The sequence below is a fragment of the Typopeltis vanoorti genome, chromosome 25 (assembly GCF_054136105.1).
Source record: "Typopeltis vanoorti isolate ZY-2024b chromosome 25, IOZ_Tvanoo_1.0, whole genome shotgun sequence".
Classification (NCBI taxonomy): Eukaryota; Metazoa; Arthropoda; class Arachnida; order Uropygi; family Thelyphonidae; genus Typopeltis; species Typopeltis vanoorti.
The window spans coordinates 24974664-24990779 of NC_143573.1; the positions used below are offsets into that span (position 1 = coordinate 24974664).

A 16116-nucleotide genomic window follows, 5' to 3' on the forward strand; every position below is an offset into this window, starting at 1 on the left:
GTTGGTCCTTGTTGGGGATCTAAATAGTAGAGTAGGAAATGACTGTGAGACATACAAAAATATTTTGGGAAAATTTGGAGAAAAGAGCAAAGCTAATAATAATGGCAAATATCTGTTGGATTTCTGCTCGGGACATGGACTGGTTATTACTAACACCATGTTCCAACATAAAAATGTGCACAAATTCACATGGAGAGAAGAGGCTAGGAATAAGAAAAGTCTCATTGACTATGTTATTGTTGATAGTGATGTTTTCTCCCTGGTGCAGGACACCAGAGTGTACAGAGGATTTGAAATTGGAAGTGATCACTATTTAGTCTTGAGCAGGATAAAATTGAATTTCATATTGAAAAGAATAACATATAAGAAAGTTTTAAAGCGAATAAAAGTTGAGCAGCTCTCAGATGTAAACTGTAGACTAAAATACAGAAATATTATTGAAAAGAAAATGAAAGAGTTTGAGAACAGGAATCAAACCTTGGAGATTCAGTGGCAAACTCTGAAGGAAACATTGATTGATTCTGCCAGAGAGGCATGTGGTGAGGTTGTGTGCAAAGATAAAAAAATCAGAACTCCCTGGTGGACACAGGAAGTTAAAGAGGCAGTGAAGGAAAAGAAGAAAGCATATCAAAAGTTCCTGGCAAATAAGTCAGCTTTTACTCTTACAGAATACAGAGACAAATGTAAGAAAGCTAAACAGTGTGTAAAACTAGCTAAACAAAAGTCATGGGAGGACTTTGGCAAGAATATAGAAAATAAATATCAAGAAGGTGGCAAAATATTCTGGAGGTTGTTGAAGAAGCTTAGGAATGGAGGAAAGAGTGCTGTAAAAGGAATTAGAGATGATAAAGGTGAAATGAAAACAGGAGAAAAAGATATCCTTGAAGTATGGAGTAATTACTTTGAAAAACTGCTAAATGAAACAAGCAGTGATGACAGCACAGTGATAAAAAACACTGACCAGGCATGCAGTCAGGAATACATATCCATACTTGAAGTAGAAAAAGCCATCAAAGGCTTGAAATGTGGAAAGGCAGCAGGAGTAGATGATATTCGACCAGAAATGCTGAAGTATGGTGGTATAAGAGTCTTACAGTGGCTGCACTGCATAGTTCAGAAAGCCTGGGCAGAGGGACGAATTCCCGATGATTGGAGTAGAGCTCTCATAGTACCCATATATAAAAAGGGAAATAAAACTGAATGTGAGAATTACAGAGGTATTTCCCTACTGAGTGTTCCTGGCAAGATCTATGCAATTATACTTGAGAAACGGTTGAGAAGAATTGTGGAAGAAAAGCTTGGTGAAGAACAAGCTGGATTCAGGCCAAATAGAGGCTGTCAGGATCAGATCTTCACTTTACGACAAATAGTCGAGAAAGCATGGGAATATAACAAAGATCTGTATTTAAGTTTTGTCGATTTGGAAAAGGCATATGACAAGGTGCCAAGAGAGAAGCTATTCAATACGCTGCAGTTATATGGTGTCAATGGGGCATTATATCAAGCAATACTGAGTCTTTATTTGAGTTGTGAGTCAGCAGTTAGAATTGAAGGAAGTACAGGAAGATGGTTTAATGTTAAATCTGGTGTGAGACAAGGATGTACATTATCCCCTCTGTTATTCATTATCTATATGGATCACATTATGAAGGAATGTGGTATTAAACCTGATATCAAAATTGGAGATGTTAATGTCAGCTCTTTGCTTTATGCGGATGATGTTATACTTCTAAATAAATCCGCTACAAGTCTGCAAGATTCTCTGACTAAATTGAATAGCTGTTGTAATAGATATGGTATGAAGGTCAGCAATAAAAAGACAAAGACAATGAAAATAGGCAGAATCATTGAAAATGTCAACTGTGTTGTGAATGGAGAACCTGTGGAACAAGTAAAACATTTCAGCTACTTAGGCACAATTTTTACTGAAGATGGTAAACTAAATATAGAAATAGACAACAGAATCAGCAAAGCTGGTATCGTGGGAAGTCAATTGAATAAATTCATATGGAATAAGAAAGAAATTAGTCGGAACACTAAATTAGCTGTATACAAGACTGTGTTCAAACCAATTTTAACTTATGGATCTGAGAGCTGGGTCAGAAGTAAAACACTTGACCAAAGACTAGAGACCGCAGATATGAGAGTCCTGAGAAAGATTAGAGGCGTGAACAGATGGCATCAATGGCAATATCATATTAAAAATGAGGATATTAGGAAAGAACTTGACATTGTCAGCATCCAGGAATGCGTTAGCAGAGCTAATCTCAGATGGTATGGTCACTTAAATAGAATGGGAGAGGAAAGATTAGCAAAACAAGTGTTCTCTGCCAGGTTGGCAGGAAAACGACCCAGAGGAAGACCAAGATATAGGTGGATTGATACGGTACAAAGTGCCTTAGACAATAGAAATATAAGATCTGATAATGTTGGAGTCTTGACAAGTAACAGACCGATTTGGAGGAAAATTGTAGATAGGAAGTTAGTAATGATGTAATTTTTTCATGTAGTACTGTCATATCCTGTACACCCCTTGAGGGTACATGGCAGGAATTTGATGATGATGATGATGATGATGATCTTCTTGATATTTATTGTTCTACCCAAAGTCTTCTCATGACTTTTATTTAGCTATCGGTACACAATAAATAACGGAAAAAAACTCACGTAGAAAGATTATTTATTAGTATAATTTTCGCCTATGTGTCACAGGCATCCTCGGTACATTAAGCTCAAAATTAAACACTAACTGACAATTCCAAAAAGCACCACCTAAGTAGCTGGTGTAAGATAACTAAAAAGGTCAATAACTTTCCTAAAAAAAAAAAAAAAAAAAGTTTTGCACATTGCTTCACTTTCTTACATTTCCTCTGTATACGTTCAGAGAGCATGCTGACTTGCTTGCCAGGAACTTCAGATATGCTGGCTTCTTGTCCTTGAATGCCCCTTTAATTTCCTGAATCCACCATTAAGTTATGATTTTCTATCCTTGCAGACAACCTCACCACATGCCCACTCTAATTGAATCAGTTAATATTTCATTCAGAATCTGCCACTGTATCTTCAAAGTTTTGTTCTTGTATTCAGCCTGTCTCGTTTTTTTCTTGAATGATTGTATGCTTAAGTTTATTTCACTTCTTATTTCAAAAATCCTCTCTATACTCTTGTGTCCACTTTAATGTATTCAATGAGACTTTTTTATTTCTTGTGTCTTTTATCCACATGGATTTGTGCATATCCTTATGTTGGAACATGGTGCCAGTAACGAATAGTCCATGTCCTGAACAGAAATCCAGCAGATTCGTTACCATTATTATTAGCTTTGTTCTTTTTCTCCAAATTTTCCCAAAATATTTCTGTTTGGTAATTGTTTTCCACTCTGGTGTTTAGATCTCCAACAAAATAAACTTTAACTTTGTTGTGTTAGCTGCCTTCTTTTCATGCTTCAATCAATTCCTCTACTTCTTCTTTAGTAGAACCTTCTGTGGGACCATAGATACATATGTCTCATTGTCCAGTTCCCCATTCTGATATCTGTCCACATCACGCTACTGGACATTGCTTACCATTGAAGATTATCATAGTGTTGAATACTATAGCTACATCTTCTTTTCTATGATTGTTATTGCTTGAATATAACATCCTATATTTGTTGCTTAGAAGAATTTTGTCTGTTTTTGTCTTTTTTGTTATGGTAATGTATTATGTTGATCTGGTACTTTCTTCTGCTAGTTCCATTTCTTTTCCATGCTTCTTATGTTGATTGTGCCAATCTTAAGCTCTGCTGATGTTGAGTTTGGATTCATTCTATTAGCTGACTTTTCACTGTCCTGATTCCCCAATGGAAACATCATGTGCCTTGTTTAACTAGACAATGCCCTAATCCACATGAAATTTTGTTATGCTGTACCATCCTGTTATTTTGGATTTTAGTGTAAGCCAATAAGAATCCAATTTGGTTGGCCAAATCCGAATTTCCCAGCCCATTCTTGTTCTGTTGTATCTAGATGGATACCTACTAATGGGATGCAGCATGAGAGGGTGAGGAGTAATGTTAGGTCAGGAGCTCCTTGTCAGTTCTCTGCATTATGCAAACGTTTGTGTGGAGGTCTCCTCCTAGTTATCCAGCCATGACTCTTAAGCTATCTGCAAGGGGGGAAAAAAAGTAACCTGCAAGAAAAAATAGCTTTTTCTTAGTTAGCTGTCCCTTCATGTGACTTGAAAAATTTCTCTACTTCTCTTTCCTGATGTAATCTTCCATGGAAGTTCATCAGGTTAGAAATTTGCTCACATTTCCATACTTGAAATTAATTTTCATTCAATAAATTTTTTTCGAATGAAAATGTGAGATGGTGTTAGAAGAAGATGGCCTGATAATTTATGATTTGGCTGACTGAACTGTATTCCATATTTTTTGAAATTGCATATATACATTATGATGTTACAATATAATCCATTATCATGAAAAGGCTGAGATGATGTCTGGTTATATAAGGTGTTAGCTGTTTGCCCTGGTTTTCAAACAGGACACCATCAACTTAAGAAGCATATACAGAAAAGAAGTGGAGCTATCAGAAGAATTGCTTATAAACCATGTAAATTAACTGGTGTCATTTATGCTAAGACCAAAATAATTCAGTGTTTTTCTAAATAATAAGGTGATTTATTCAGGCACTAAGGATCAGGGAAAGGAGGTAGTAGCAGTGTTTTTCATAACTAAACATGAATATAAACTTAAATGGAAGCTAGTTTCAAGTGATGTTGGAAAATTTCCACATAAAAAATTGGACAAAACATTTGTGCCTATATATCCCATTGAAGGTTCTAGCTGGAAAGCAGACAAATTTTCCTGAATTGTTAGAGAAGATGGTTGATTAGTGGTATGCCACGAGCATGCACATTTAAATAGCATAGTTAATATGAAGTTGAAGTACACATATACACAAAAATTTAATTGTTTACAATTAATTACAGTTAAATAAGGTTTTTTGTGTGTGCGTGTCTGTGTGTCAACTTTATACAAATTGTACTGTACAGCTCTAGCATGTAGTTCTTATCTCACTTATGAAATCCAACTTGTAAATAGTACCATATAGCTGTAGCATGCAGCTCATATCTCACTTGTGAAATTCAAGGTGATCTCTAAGTTTCAGATTGAAATGTTTATATGTAATAAACCTTCGTGTGCCTATAGAAATATTCATATAAACCATTTTATATTGGTTCATTCAAACAATTTCTGCCATGGGAATGTCAACGTTGAGTGAACTATAACCAGCATTTGGTTTTATCAGACCATTAAGTTGAAGGTTTAACTACTTCATAAACATAATTATAAAAATTCATCTTGAAGAATTTATGGAGACAAAAACCTGTGTTGGAGTAATTACTTATAATTAAGAAAATAACACTCGAGGTTTCAACCTTTGTATTGAGGTCATCATCAGGAAAACATACATATGCACAGGACACAAGCTACATAACACTACACAAAAGTAAGATAAATCTAAATGTAAGATAAAAATAAGATAAATCTAAATGTAAGATAAAAGTAAGATAAATCTAAAGTCTACCAAACTTCGTAATCTAATCGCATCAACGGTAAATGACTTGATGGAGGCTAAACACAAAAAACTCAATGTCATCATTTTGAACTTCCCGACGGAAAACGGAAAATCATTACAAGAGGACATCAACAAACTAGCTGAAGAATGCAACATTGATCCTAAGAATATTGTAAGGTGCCATTGTTTCGGGCCTATAAATAAAAGGAAGGACGGAACGAACTTTCCACTCCTAGAAAAAGTGACTTGCGAACACGTCTACAAGCACATCAAAAATAATAACAGCAATCAACAACAAGTTCATAGATACCTGTCCCCAATCATGCATATGTGCAGAACCAGACATCATTTGCACAATGGGAACAAAGACGCCAGCTTTGAAGACAACTGGAAGAAAAACGTCAAAATGGTGACAACAGTTGGACCATCGACTACAGACAAGATAAACTGGTGAAAAAACCAAGTGGTGCCACTAACAGCCACCATGGAGACCAGCATGCAGGCACAGCATAGGAAATGTGCAAGACTCATGCAGTCCAACATATGACTCACAAAACCCTACACATCCACTTCACCAACATCTGTGGCCTAAACTCCAACCTGAATAGTGTCCACTACCACCTACAGTCTACCAAACCCCACCTACTCTACCTGGCAGAAACTCGAATCTCACCCCCCCAGCACCACTTATCTCAACCTTCCAAACTACTCACTCTTTAACAACTTTCATCCTAAGAGTGGTGTCAGCGCATACATCCACTCTGACATATCTTGCCAGAGAGCACCCAACCTAGAATCACCCAGCTTTGACCTTCTTTGTTTGAAAATATCCCTTCCCCACTCAGTGCAATTCATCTGCTGTCTCTATCGCTCCCCCAACACAACCAACCACCCTGACTGAGCTCTTTAATTTCCTCTCTCTAAAAATTGACTTTCTCCAATCCCACTTTCCCAACAGCGAAATCATCCTCCTAGGAGATTTTAATGTCCACAACACTAGCTGGCTTTCCTCCTCCAGTTGTACAGATTTGCAGGCAGAGATGCTGAAACATTTGCCATCACTAATGACCTTACACAACTAATCCAGATGCCAACCAGATACCAGATAACCCAAATCACTCCCCAAACATCCTAGATCTCTTCCTCACCAATGACCCCTCCAAATACACAGTAAAAGTAGTGAGCCCCCAGGCAATTCTGACCACAACGTAGTGCTCATCTCCCCCCCATGCAACAACGTTTACACAGACACTCCCATACAAGAGTAGTTTGTTACTATAACAGTGCCAAGTGGGACAGCCTCCGCAACTTCTATGCCGCATTCCCACGGTTGGAATTTTTTGCTTCCGGCCTTCCAACCCAAACATATGCACCGAGCTTATTACCAAGGTAATCCTCACTGGCATGAATACAATACATTCCACACAGCACTGTGAACTGCCATTCCCTAATGAAACCCTGGTTCTCCAAAAGATGTGCCAAGGCTGTAGAGATGAAACACCAGACATACCACAACTGGTTGAAATCAAGAACCTCATCCTCCTTCAAAGCTTACACCGAAGTCCGTAATAGATGCAAAAAACAATCAATGCTTCCAAAACAGAGTTCGAAAGATCAAAAAGCAGGAAATTAGCTGCCTGTCCAAACGGCAGCCAAGCCTTTTGGTGTCTTGCCAAAGTAATTGGCCGTAACTTCTGTCCAACACTATTCCCACCCCAACCATACCCAGATGACTCTACTGCATCATCACCCACAGAAAAAGCCAATCTTCTGGCTTCATACTTTGCTTCAAATGCATGCATAACTAACAATGGTAAATATCTCCCAACCATTTCAGACACCCAACACACAATGTCCCCTATATCCTTTTGCCAGGATGAGATCAGAAAAATACTGTCCAAATTAGACACAAAAAAAGTCTCCTGGCCCTGATGGCATTCCCCCAATCGTTTTGAAAGTTTGTGCTCCAGAACTGACCCTTATCCTATGTCACCTATATATATACTCTCTTACTCCACTGGAAATTGGCCTATATTCAGCCCATTCCCAAGAAGGGTGACAAGTCACTGCCATCCAATTAATGCCCTGTCTTGCTTACCTCAGTCCTGTCAAAAGTAATAGAAAAAATTTTCAATTCCCAACTCCTACACTATCTTGAAGACACTCACCAAATAAATGACCACCAGTATGGATTCCGCCACTGCCGATCAACAGGAGATCTACTCGCATACGTTACTCATCTCTGGACAAATGCTATGGAGAGGTTTGGCGAATCCCAAGTGTTTGCCAAATATCTCCAAAGCCTTTGACCGGGTCTGACACAAAGGCCTGCTAGGCAAACTATCATCATTCAGTTTGACTCAGGACTTCTGTAGTTAGATTGCTAGCTTTCTGTCTGGACACACACACTGTGTGATGGTGAACGGCTCCCTATCCTCTCACCATTCAATTAATGTTGGGGTCCCACAAGGTTCTGTCCTCTCACCAACCCTCTTCCTGCTGTTAGATCTTGAATGAAGACCTTCTCATCAAAAGGATCATTCAAGATTTAACAAGAATACAATACTGACCAAGAAATACTTGTACTGTTAGTAAAGAAACAAATTGTTAAGAGAGAGAACATAATTTGAATTACCTTAAGGGAAGTAACAAGGAGGAGAAATTTGTCTGTCTAAATAGAAATTTTGTTGTTTAAAAGCATTAGTGATTAAAATATACTCTATGCAAAATGTATGTCGAAATGCTAACAAAGATCCAAAAGTTATGTGCGAGTTACCTATGATAGCGTAACGCCCGAGACGAAAGCATTCATGGAAAGTGAATCGAACATGCGTTCTACGAAAAGAGCGTTCTTCAAGGAGAAGAATTGTGACGTGATAACGTGAGGGTGAATAGGAAGGCGGCATCAGAAATTTCTGTAATCAAAAGAGGGCGTGACGAAGGAGAATAAATGTGGGTTTCAACCCCTGTTTTTTTTTGTTCTCGTTTGGAGCTACGATGCTGACCAGTGCAAGGAAGCTCTACGATGACCGACAGCAGGCTGTTCTCCGTTACTGACTGACTAGTATTGGACGAGCTGTACGCGAGATGACAGTGTCCACCAATTTGGGCCATCGGTAAAAGTTTTTACCACGATGAGACAGTGGAAGGATCCCTCTGGAAAGCAGTCAAGCTAACGACAGTGACCAGCAAGACGAGCGTTTGCCCAGCAGAGTGCAGAAAATGGCTATATGTGACGAGCAACATGACCTTCACGTGGACGTGACCCGCTGAAGCAGAAAGGTATCTAAGGACAAAGGATGGATGAAAGGGACACCGGTAACCTCAAGTGGCGGTGGTAATGTACAGAAATTTCTTATTCAATCATCAATTAGCATTAGAGCAAAATAGTGAACGAGAATTTTGTTGGATAGGAAGATGGACAATTACTTAGAGAACTTTTGAGTGATTAATGTGTTTAGTGATTTGTTAGTTCCATTGTACTGGTAGTCTGAAGATTTTGTGTGAGACCTAATTAATGTGGAGGGGCCTATATTGGCAATTGAAGTATCATGAACATGTATTTTATGCTAAGTGTGCATTTATTTATTTAACCTAAGGATATGAGTTGTATGTTTATTAATTAGAGCGTTCTTTCATTGTTTGTCAATTGATTTAGTAATGATAATGCGATATGCTTTTGATATGTTTAAACCTATTTGTAAACTCATTAGATTCTTAATAAACATGTTTTGCTATGTAAGCCTGAGCTTGAGACTAATTTTACCACTCATAAAAGTTTGAACCTATGCATAAGATAAGGGAATTTTAGAGTAATAAGGCCATGACTGCAAGCTAAGAGTTCTACAGATGCTTGAAACTTTTAACAAGATTAGGTAGCTCTAGAACTCTGGGAGTTTCTCTGAGGCAAGAATTCTTCTGTCCTAGAACTCTGACTGATGCAGCTTAAACAAACAAATTTTGTCAGAGTTCGAAAAGGAAACGATCCCAGAGAGATAGATTAGAGATCTCATTCTTAGTCGGCATAAAAGGGAATAATAGAATAAAGTTATAAGAAAAAACATCGACGTAACACTGCTATATATCAAAGACCTACTGCAATTGACCTCCAACCCAATACACAGTTTTGCAGACGACAGCACACTACACTCCTCGCTTGCATTTGATAAGCCTTACCCTACACAACTCACCTCAACCTATAGAACATCAACCACCACCACCCTCAACTCTGATCACCAAGCCATCCTACAATGGGGTTCGGATAACTTCATAAATTTCACCGGCAATAAAACCCAGTTCTGTATTATTTCCCATAAAAAAGAACCATTTATTCCCAGTATCCTTTTTGACGATACCCAAATTTCCAGACAGTTTGAGATCTCGCTTCTTGGAATCACCCTCACATCAAACCTTTCCTGGCATAAACATATCACAGCTATTGTATCCTCAGCCTCAAAAAAACTAGGATTTCTCTTTCGCTCAAGACGATACTTCACCCCCGAACAGCTGTTAACATCATACAAATCACAAATCCACCCAGCTATTGAATACTGCTCCCACATATGGGGTGGGGCCCCTAAAAGTTCTCTCAAAATGCTCGACTCAATACAGAGGAGAGCAATTACTTATCAATGATCCATCCCTTACCAACTCTCTTCCCCCCCATGGGAAATGCTCATCTGAAATAACACCAATAATTCCTCCGCTCAGTACTAAGCTCATTGGAACACGTGCAGCTGCTGCACAACATCCCTTCACAGTACACCTAGAAACAAACAGAACAAGTTTCTTTTCCTCTTCTTTCATCCTTGCAACTGCTGCACTGTGGAATAGACTCCCACCTGTTCCCAAGGAATACAATTTAAAGTCATTCAAATCAAATGTAAACAAATTCCTCCTTTCCCAACCCACTACCCATACATGGTACTAATGTACTATAGGTTGACCAACCAACCTCCTGTGTATGGGCCCAACATAAAAAAAAAAAAAAATGCTTTGTTCATTTACCTTAGCCTGACTAGGGTAAATGAACAAAGTGAAAGAAAAAAAAATTAAATGAAAATAATACTATATAAAATATATACAACAGTATAGATTAATTAATAGAATAAAATAAACTTTTTATATATATCATAATAATATACAGATGATAAAAAAAAACGAATAAATAAAAATAAGGTTTTATAGTAGAACTACGTTAAACGAAATAATTATAAAAAACTATTTCGTAAACATAATTGAATAGAAGGTTGATCCCATCTCAAGGCAACGCCAGCCTGCACTAGTGAAGTCTCTTAGAGGTTGATTCATATCAATTTCTCATAGATGTATTTATTGGATAACCTCAGATCTATCAAACCAAGGACCCTCCTTTAATCTGTGAGGGTCAGTATGAAAAAGTAATGCTCTTATTTTTCTCTAGAAAATAGGAGGCATTACTTTTTCATTCTGACTTTTTTTATTTTATTTTATTTTTTTATGAGACTTCCAAACCTACAAAATTTGTAAACCTATTAGAAGTGAGTGTAAATCATAGTGCTGTTGGTGGGCTAAGGATTTTTATTTTATTGATTTTTCTATACAGATGTTTTTTTACATGGTTCAGAAAACTTGCTGTAGAGATTAAACGTGGAACTTTTTCAAGCCACTTCAGGCCTGCAGTAGTTGGGCAGTGGTCTCACACTGGCCAAAAAATCAAATTCATCTACCACTAAGACGATTACAAATTTCCATGCCGACGGCTGGATTTAAACCCTCAGCCTGTTAGCTGGAGAGCAGTTGGAAAAGCTAACTACTTAGCCAACCTAGCTGGCAAATCTTATTGTAATCGAGGTTGTTAATGATAGTCATTACCCTTGTTTTTTCTAATGCCAACTGCATTGCACAATTCACAAATGGTGCAATTTAAATGGATTAATCCTCCATGAGTATTCTCTCATTTTTCAACAAAGTCTCCATCATGTGCTATACACTTTTTTCCATTGCTGAGTGAGATGCTGTACACAGACTTTTCATGAACAGCTCATTTCTGCTCCTCCATCATCTGAAAATCACATCTGTGGAGTGCCTCCTTCAAGGGACACAGGTGGTAGTCTGGTACTATATCTGGGTTATGGACAGGATAGGGGGAGATCAGGCCAGCCAAATGTTGCAATTGCATCCCTTCTGTGCAAACTGGTGAAAGGGCTAGCATCCTCTCAGAGAAATAAAATTTTAGGTTTCTTGTGGAGTGAACTCTTTGGATTTTTTTTTTTTTTTCCTTCTGTCATTTTCTGCAGTGTCTCTATGTACTGTTCTAAATTGATCATGGTGCCCCTTTCCAAAAAAAAAAAAAGTTCATAAACAAGACCATCTTTGTCCTAGAACACATCTGCCATGATTTTGCCCATAAAAGGCTGTCTTTTGAATTTCTTACAATTGTGAGATGATGCCATTCCATAGACTACCTCTTTGTTCCAGGATCATAATGGTGAATCTATATCACCTGTGATCATGCATGACAGAAAAGCATCCCACTCATTCTTGTAGTGTGCTAGAGAAGTTCCATGCAGGTAACTTCTTTATGTTTGTTGCTCAGCATTTCCAGGACCCAATAGGCACAAACCTACCTTGTTATACTTGATGTTATTAATGATTAACTTCATTGCACAATTCACGAGGTGTGATGTGATAGTCCTCCATGGTTGGTACATCTATTGTACTCTTGTTGTTCATGATTGCCGATGGGCTACTTTGAGGCTTGTCTCTGACTTTTGTTTCACTGCTGTTATGTTGTTACTTTCTGTTATTTTATCTATTATTATCACTCTAGTGCCTTCTAAGATTATCTATAAACTAGTTCTCTGGGGCTGTTCCCTTTTTAGACTCTGACAAAATTTGTTTGATTTGCTGCACCAGCCAGAGCCTAAGAACAGAAATTTCTTGTCTTAGGGAAGTTTCCCAGAATTAAGTGTCACCAAAATTTGTAAAGTAAATTAGGAAGCTATAGATATCTTAACTTTGCAGTCATGGCCTATTAACTCTAGAACTGTTTGTATATTCCCCTTACACGTAGGTCTGAATTTTAATTATTGGTGAAGTCAGTCTCATGCTTAGATCACACACAGGCTTACATAAGAAAACATATTTATTATATGGCTAAAAGGATTACAATATATTAGATACAATATGAGGTTAGCATTCTACCTCAAGCAAAGCAATACTAAAGGAATGATCTCAATCACACGCACAACATTCCTACTTTAGGCATATAATTCACTATTATATACATTTCATCTACTAATAATTAGCATATTATTCACATACAATTTGGTACGCATATGTTATAAGACACTATTCTAGTTCTGAACTTATGAATTATTATCAAACAATCCCTTTACAATAATTTTGGAACCATACAATACTTGGGTTCTCAGACTACTAGTCTAATAAGGTTAGAGTCCCTGAACATGTATTATCATTAAAGTTCTCCTTCCTTCAGCCAGGTTCTTATTTCTTTCCTCTCACAAAATCTTATCATTATAAAGCAAGAAAAGTCATAGTACTTTACCACTCTGCAGTGTTGGCATTGAGACCTTTTCATCCATCCTTTGTTGTGGGATATCACTGCTGCTGCAAACTGCTACCACGTGGAGGTCACGTGCTCATTTCGAAATCGCTACTCTTTCTTGATGGACATTCTCTTATCACGTAGGTCGCTATCACTTAACCTGACCTTCTTCAAAGGGAGTCCTTTGCTGTCTTTCATCGGCACCTTTTCACCGATGGCCTGCATTTGGGATCTGCCATTGTCTTGTGCATAGCCTTGCCGGACTTGCGTTAGTCAGCCACGGGAGAGTTGATACTGGTCATCGCCATCTGTACCACTGGTCTGCATAAGGGAAACAGGAACAGAAAAAACAGGGGGGGGATACCAGACTTGTGTAACCGTATTTATCCCCCTTTCCAGCGCCCTCTTTCCATGCTGGAATCTTATTCACCGGAGCCTTCCTATTCGTCCCGACGAGGCGATGTCATTTTGCCGCCTTACGGTGTTTGCTCCTTTCGGGGAACGCGTGCCCCATTCGCCTTCTACAAATACCCTAGCTTCGGGCATTACATCACCGATGGTGGTTAGTCCGCAACAACCTTTGGACTTTTGTTGGCAGTACATTTACTTTCTTGCATAGGACACAGTTTTAATACTAATATTTAAAATACTATTATGCATAATCCAATCATATTATTTCAATAGCATAGTTTCAGATGACATATTCAAATCTCAGACTTATTATCTCGTTTTATATGTTAAACATGACATCTGATAAAATGAGCTTGATTGCTAGGAGCATAAGTATGTTCTTATTCACTGTTGTGCTTCCTCTTAGATTTTGTATGAGTGACTTTTGTTGATCCCCCATTCAAGATCTAACACTGCTCTTAAAATGTCTGACCCAGCATTTAACTGTGCTCACATAAAACGTATCATCTCAATACATATTTTTTGGATGAATGTGAAATTTCATTGGACTCGGTCTTCTGCAGTACACAATTCAATCGCTATTTTCTGCTTCATTCTGCAACAGCCACCTTTTGAACCACTTGTTTTCTGAGTTCATGTGACTAATTACAGTATCGCTCAGTGTGGAGGAACTAGTCTGCTGCTGTTCATTCACTGACGTAAAGTTTTCTTCTGTGCTTGAATTTCAAGGGGGGGGGGAAAGGAGGTATTTCTTTTGCATTGTCTGTGGTAATTCTGGAGGAGAGAAGTATATTCCTCAAGTTGACTACAACTCTCAGGCTCTTCAGTAAAAGCATCCAAGACTCCTTTTGTCTCTTCTGAGCCACTTTTTTTATACATGGACTGATGTGCTACAGATTCCAGAGCCTCCCAGTATGTGGTTCAAAACAAACAAAAAAAGTTTATGCACTTTATTTTAAAAATAAAATAATTTTATTTGTAATAAGGTGTTGAGTAGCATAAAATGTTAATATATATATTTTTTTTAATTAATGTTTTTTTTTCCCAGGCTTGTCGTGAAGGACTTGCCAAAGCCCAACAGGAAGCAAATTCTGCAACAACAGATCAGACAAGGGCTGAAGCACAGATTGCAGTTGAGGTTCATGAAGCTTTAATAAAGGCTGTAGATTAAATAACCACATAGATATGTATAGTTAGTTTGTAGTAGTGTTATCTCAGCTGTTAGATTTATTTGAACTGATATTTTTAAAAGGAAATAAAAAAGAAGAAAAAAACAATCCCTCCTCACTTTTTTTCTCTCTCGAAATCTTTTATAAGTGATTAAACAATTACCAAATTCTACCTATGTCTCTGAGACTTAAGCAGTTTTACAATGCATTACTTGCTAGTGACCTCATTTCATACTTTCTTTTCAGGAATCAATTGTATGGAGATGGCAGGTTTTTTCCCTCTCCTTATTCAGACACATTGAAAAGCAAACTTGTAATTAACAATCACAAACCACGTATGACTGACTGTTATTCAGATAAGATCAAGTGTCTATCTTAATAATGAACGTTTCACTTATTTTGTGAAAATAAGTGAAACGGTAAGTTCCTTGATAACAGATGGCATTGGTATCAAGGAATTCATTTTACTGAAAAATTAAGTAAGCATTTGTGACTTTAAGGTGTTCGTACATCTGGCATCACCTTAATGCCTGATACAACTTTCATGTTCAGTTACATTTTATTTGAAATTCTGTGATAATTTCTTTCTATGGAATTTATAGCTGTCTCAACAATATATAGCTTCATTAATTCTATATTATAGTATAAAATGTGATCCATAGAAACTTGGGATATGGTTACATTAAAAAAAAAAAAAAAAGCAAAAATGAGTATCATAAAATTTTAACTTGCTTGAATCTGTTATGAGTTATCATTTGTCATATATCTGTTATGTATGAAATTTTAGTGAGCTATTAAATTATATATTAAGATCAGTAATTATTTTTAATATGCAACATAGTAAATTTCGTTCTTTAATTTAATATGATGTTACACATACTTCAAATAGAATTAATTGTAATTCAAATTAATGATAATGAATATTTGTTAATGACACGAGAACTCCCCCACTCCTCTGGGTTTTGTTAGAGCATTCTGTTGGATCGTACTTCCTTGTTTTTGATCCGCCATCTTGTTTTAACTCTGTTCTTAAACAAGTAATAAGTTGCTGTTTGATTACTAATTTAAATATAGAGAAATTTATATTTTTAGACTGCGCCACTCTATATCTAGATTAGTCTAATGAAATGTAGTGAAACCAAACATCAACTAATTTTATATCAATATTATTTCTTACGTAGGCGAGTTTATCTCTTATTTTTGAAGCTCCCACTAGGTCCGATAATTTCATGAACGGTGAGTAAAAGAGATTTAGGCAAACACAATTTTAAAATCATCAAAACAAAACATTTAATTCAGGGATATATATTATACACATAAACTTAATTCTGAGAACAAGATAATATAAATGTCTTAGCTTAACTGGTCACAACTTCTTACAGATTCAATCTATGGGCATTCTGCTATCAGACTTATAGCTTTC

The 16116-nt window shown here is 37.1% G+C and overlaps 1 protein-coding gene across 1 annotated transcript in view; it reads left to right on the forward strand.

Annotated features, from left to right (window-relative positions):
* ATPsyndelta (ATP synthase, delta subunit) overlaps nucleotides 1–14801 on the forward strand; it is a 70991-nt gene extending 56190 nt beyond the window's left edge. Inside the window, exon 4 of the mRNA XM_090414660.1 lies at nucleotides 14573–14801. Coding sequence (XP_090270786.1) covers nucleotides 14573–14695 — 123 coding nt within the window. The 3' untranslated portion in view covers nucleotides 14696–14801. The remainder of the gene's footprint in view (nucleotides 1–14572) is intronic.
* The last annotated feature ends 1315 nt before the right edge of the window (nucleotides 14802–16116 follow it).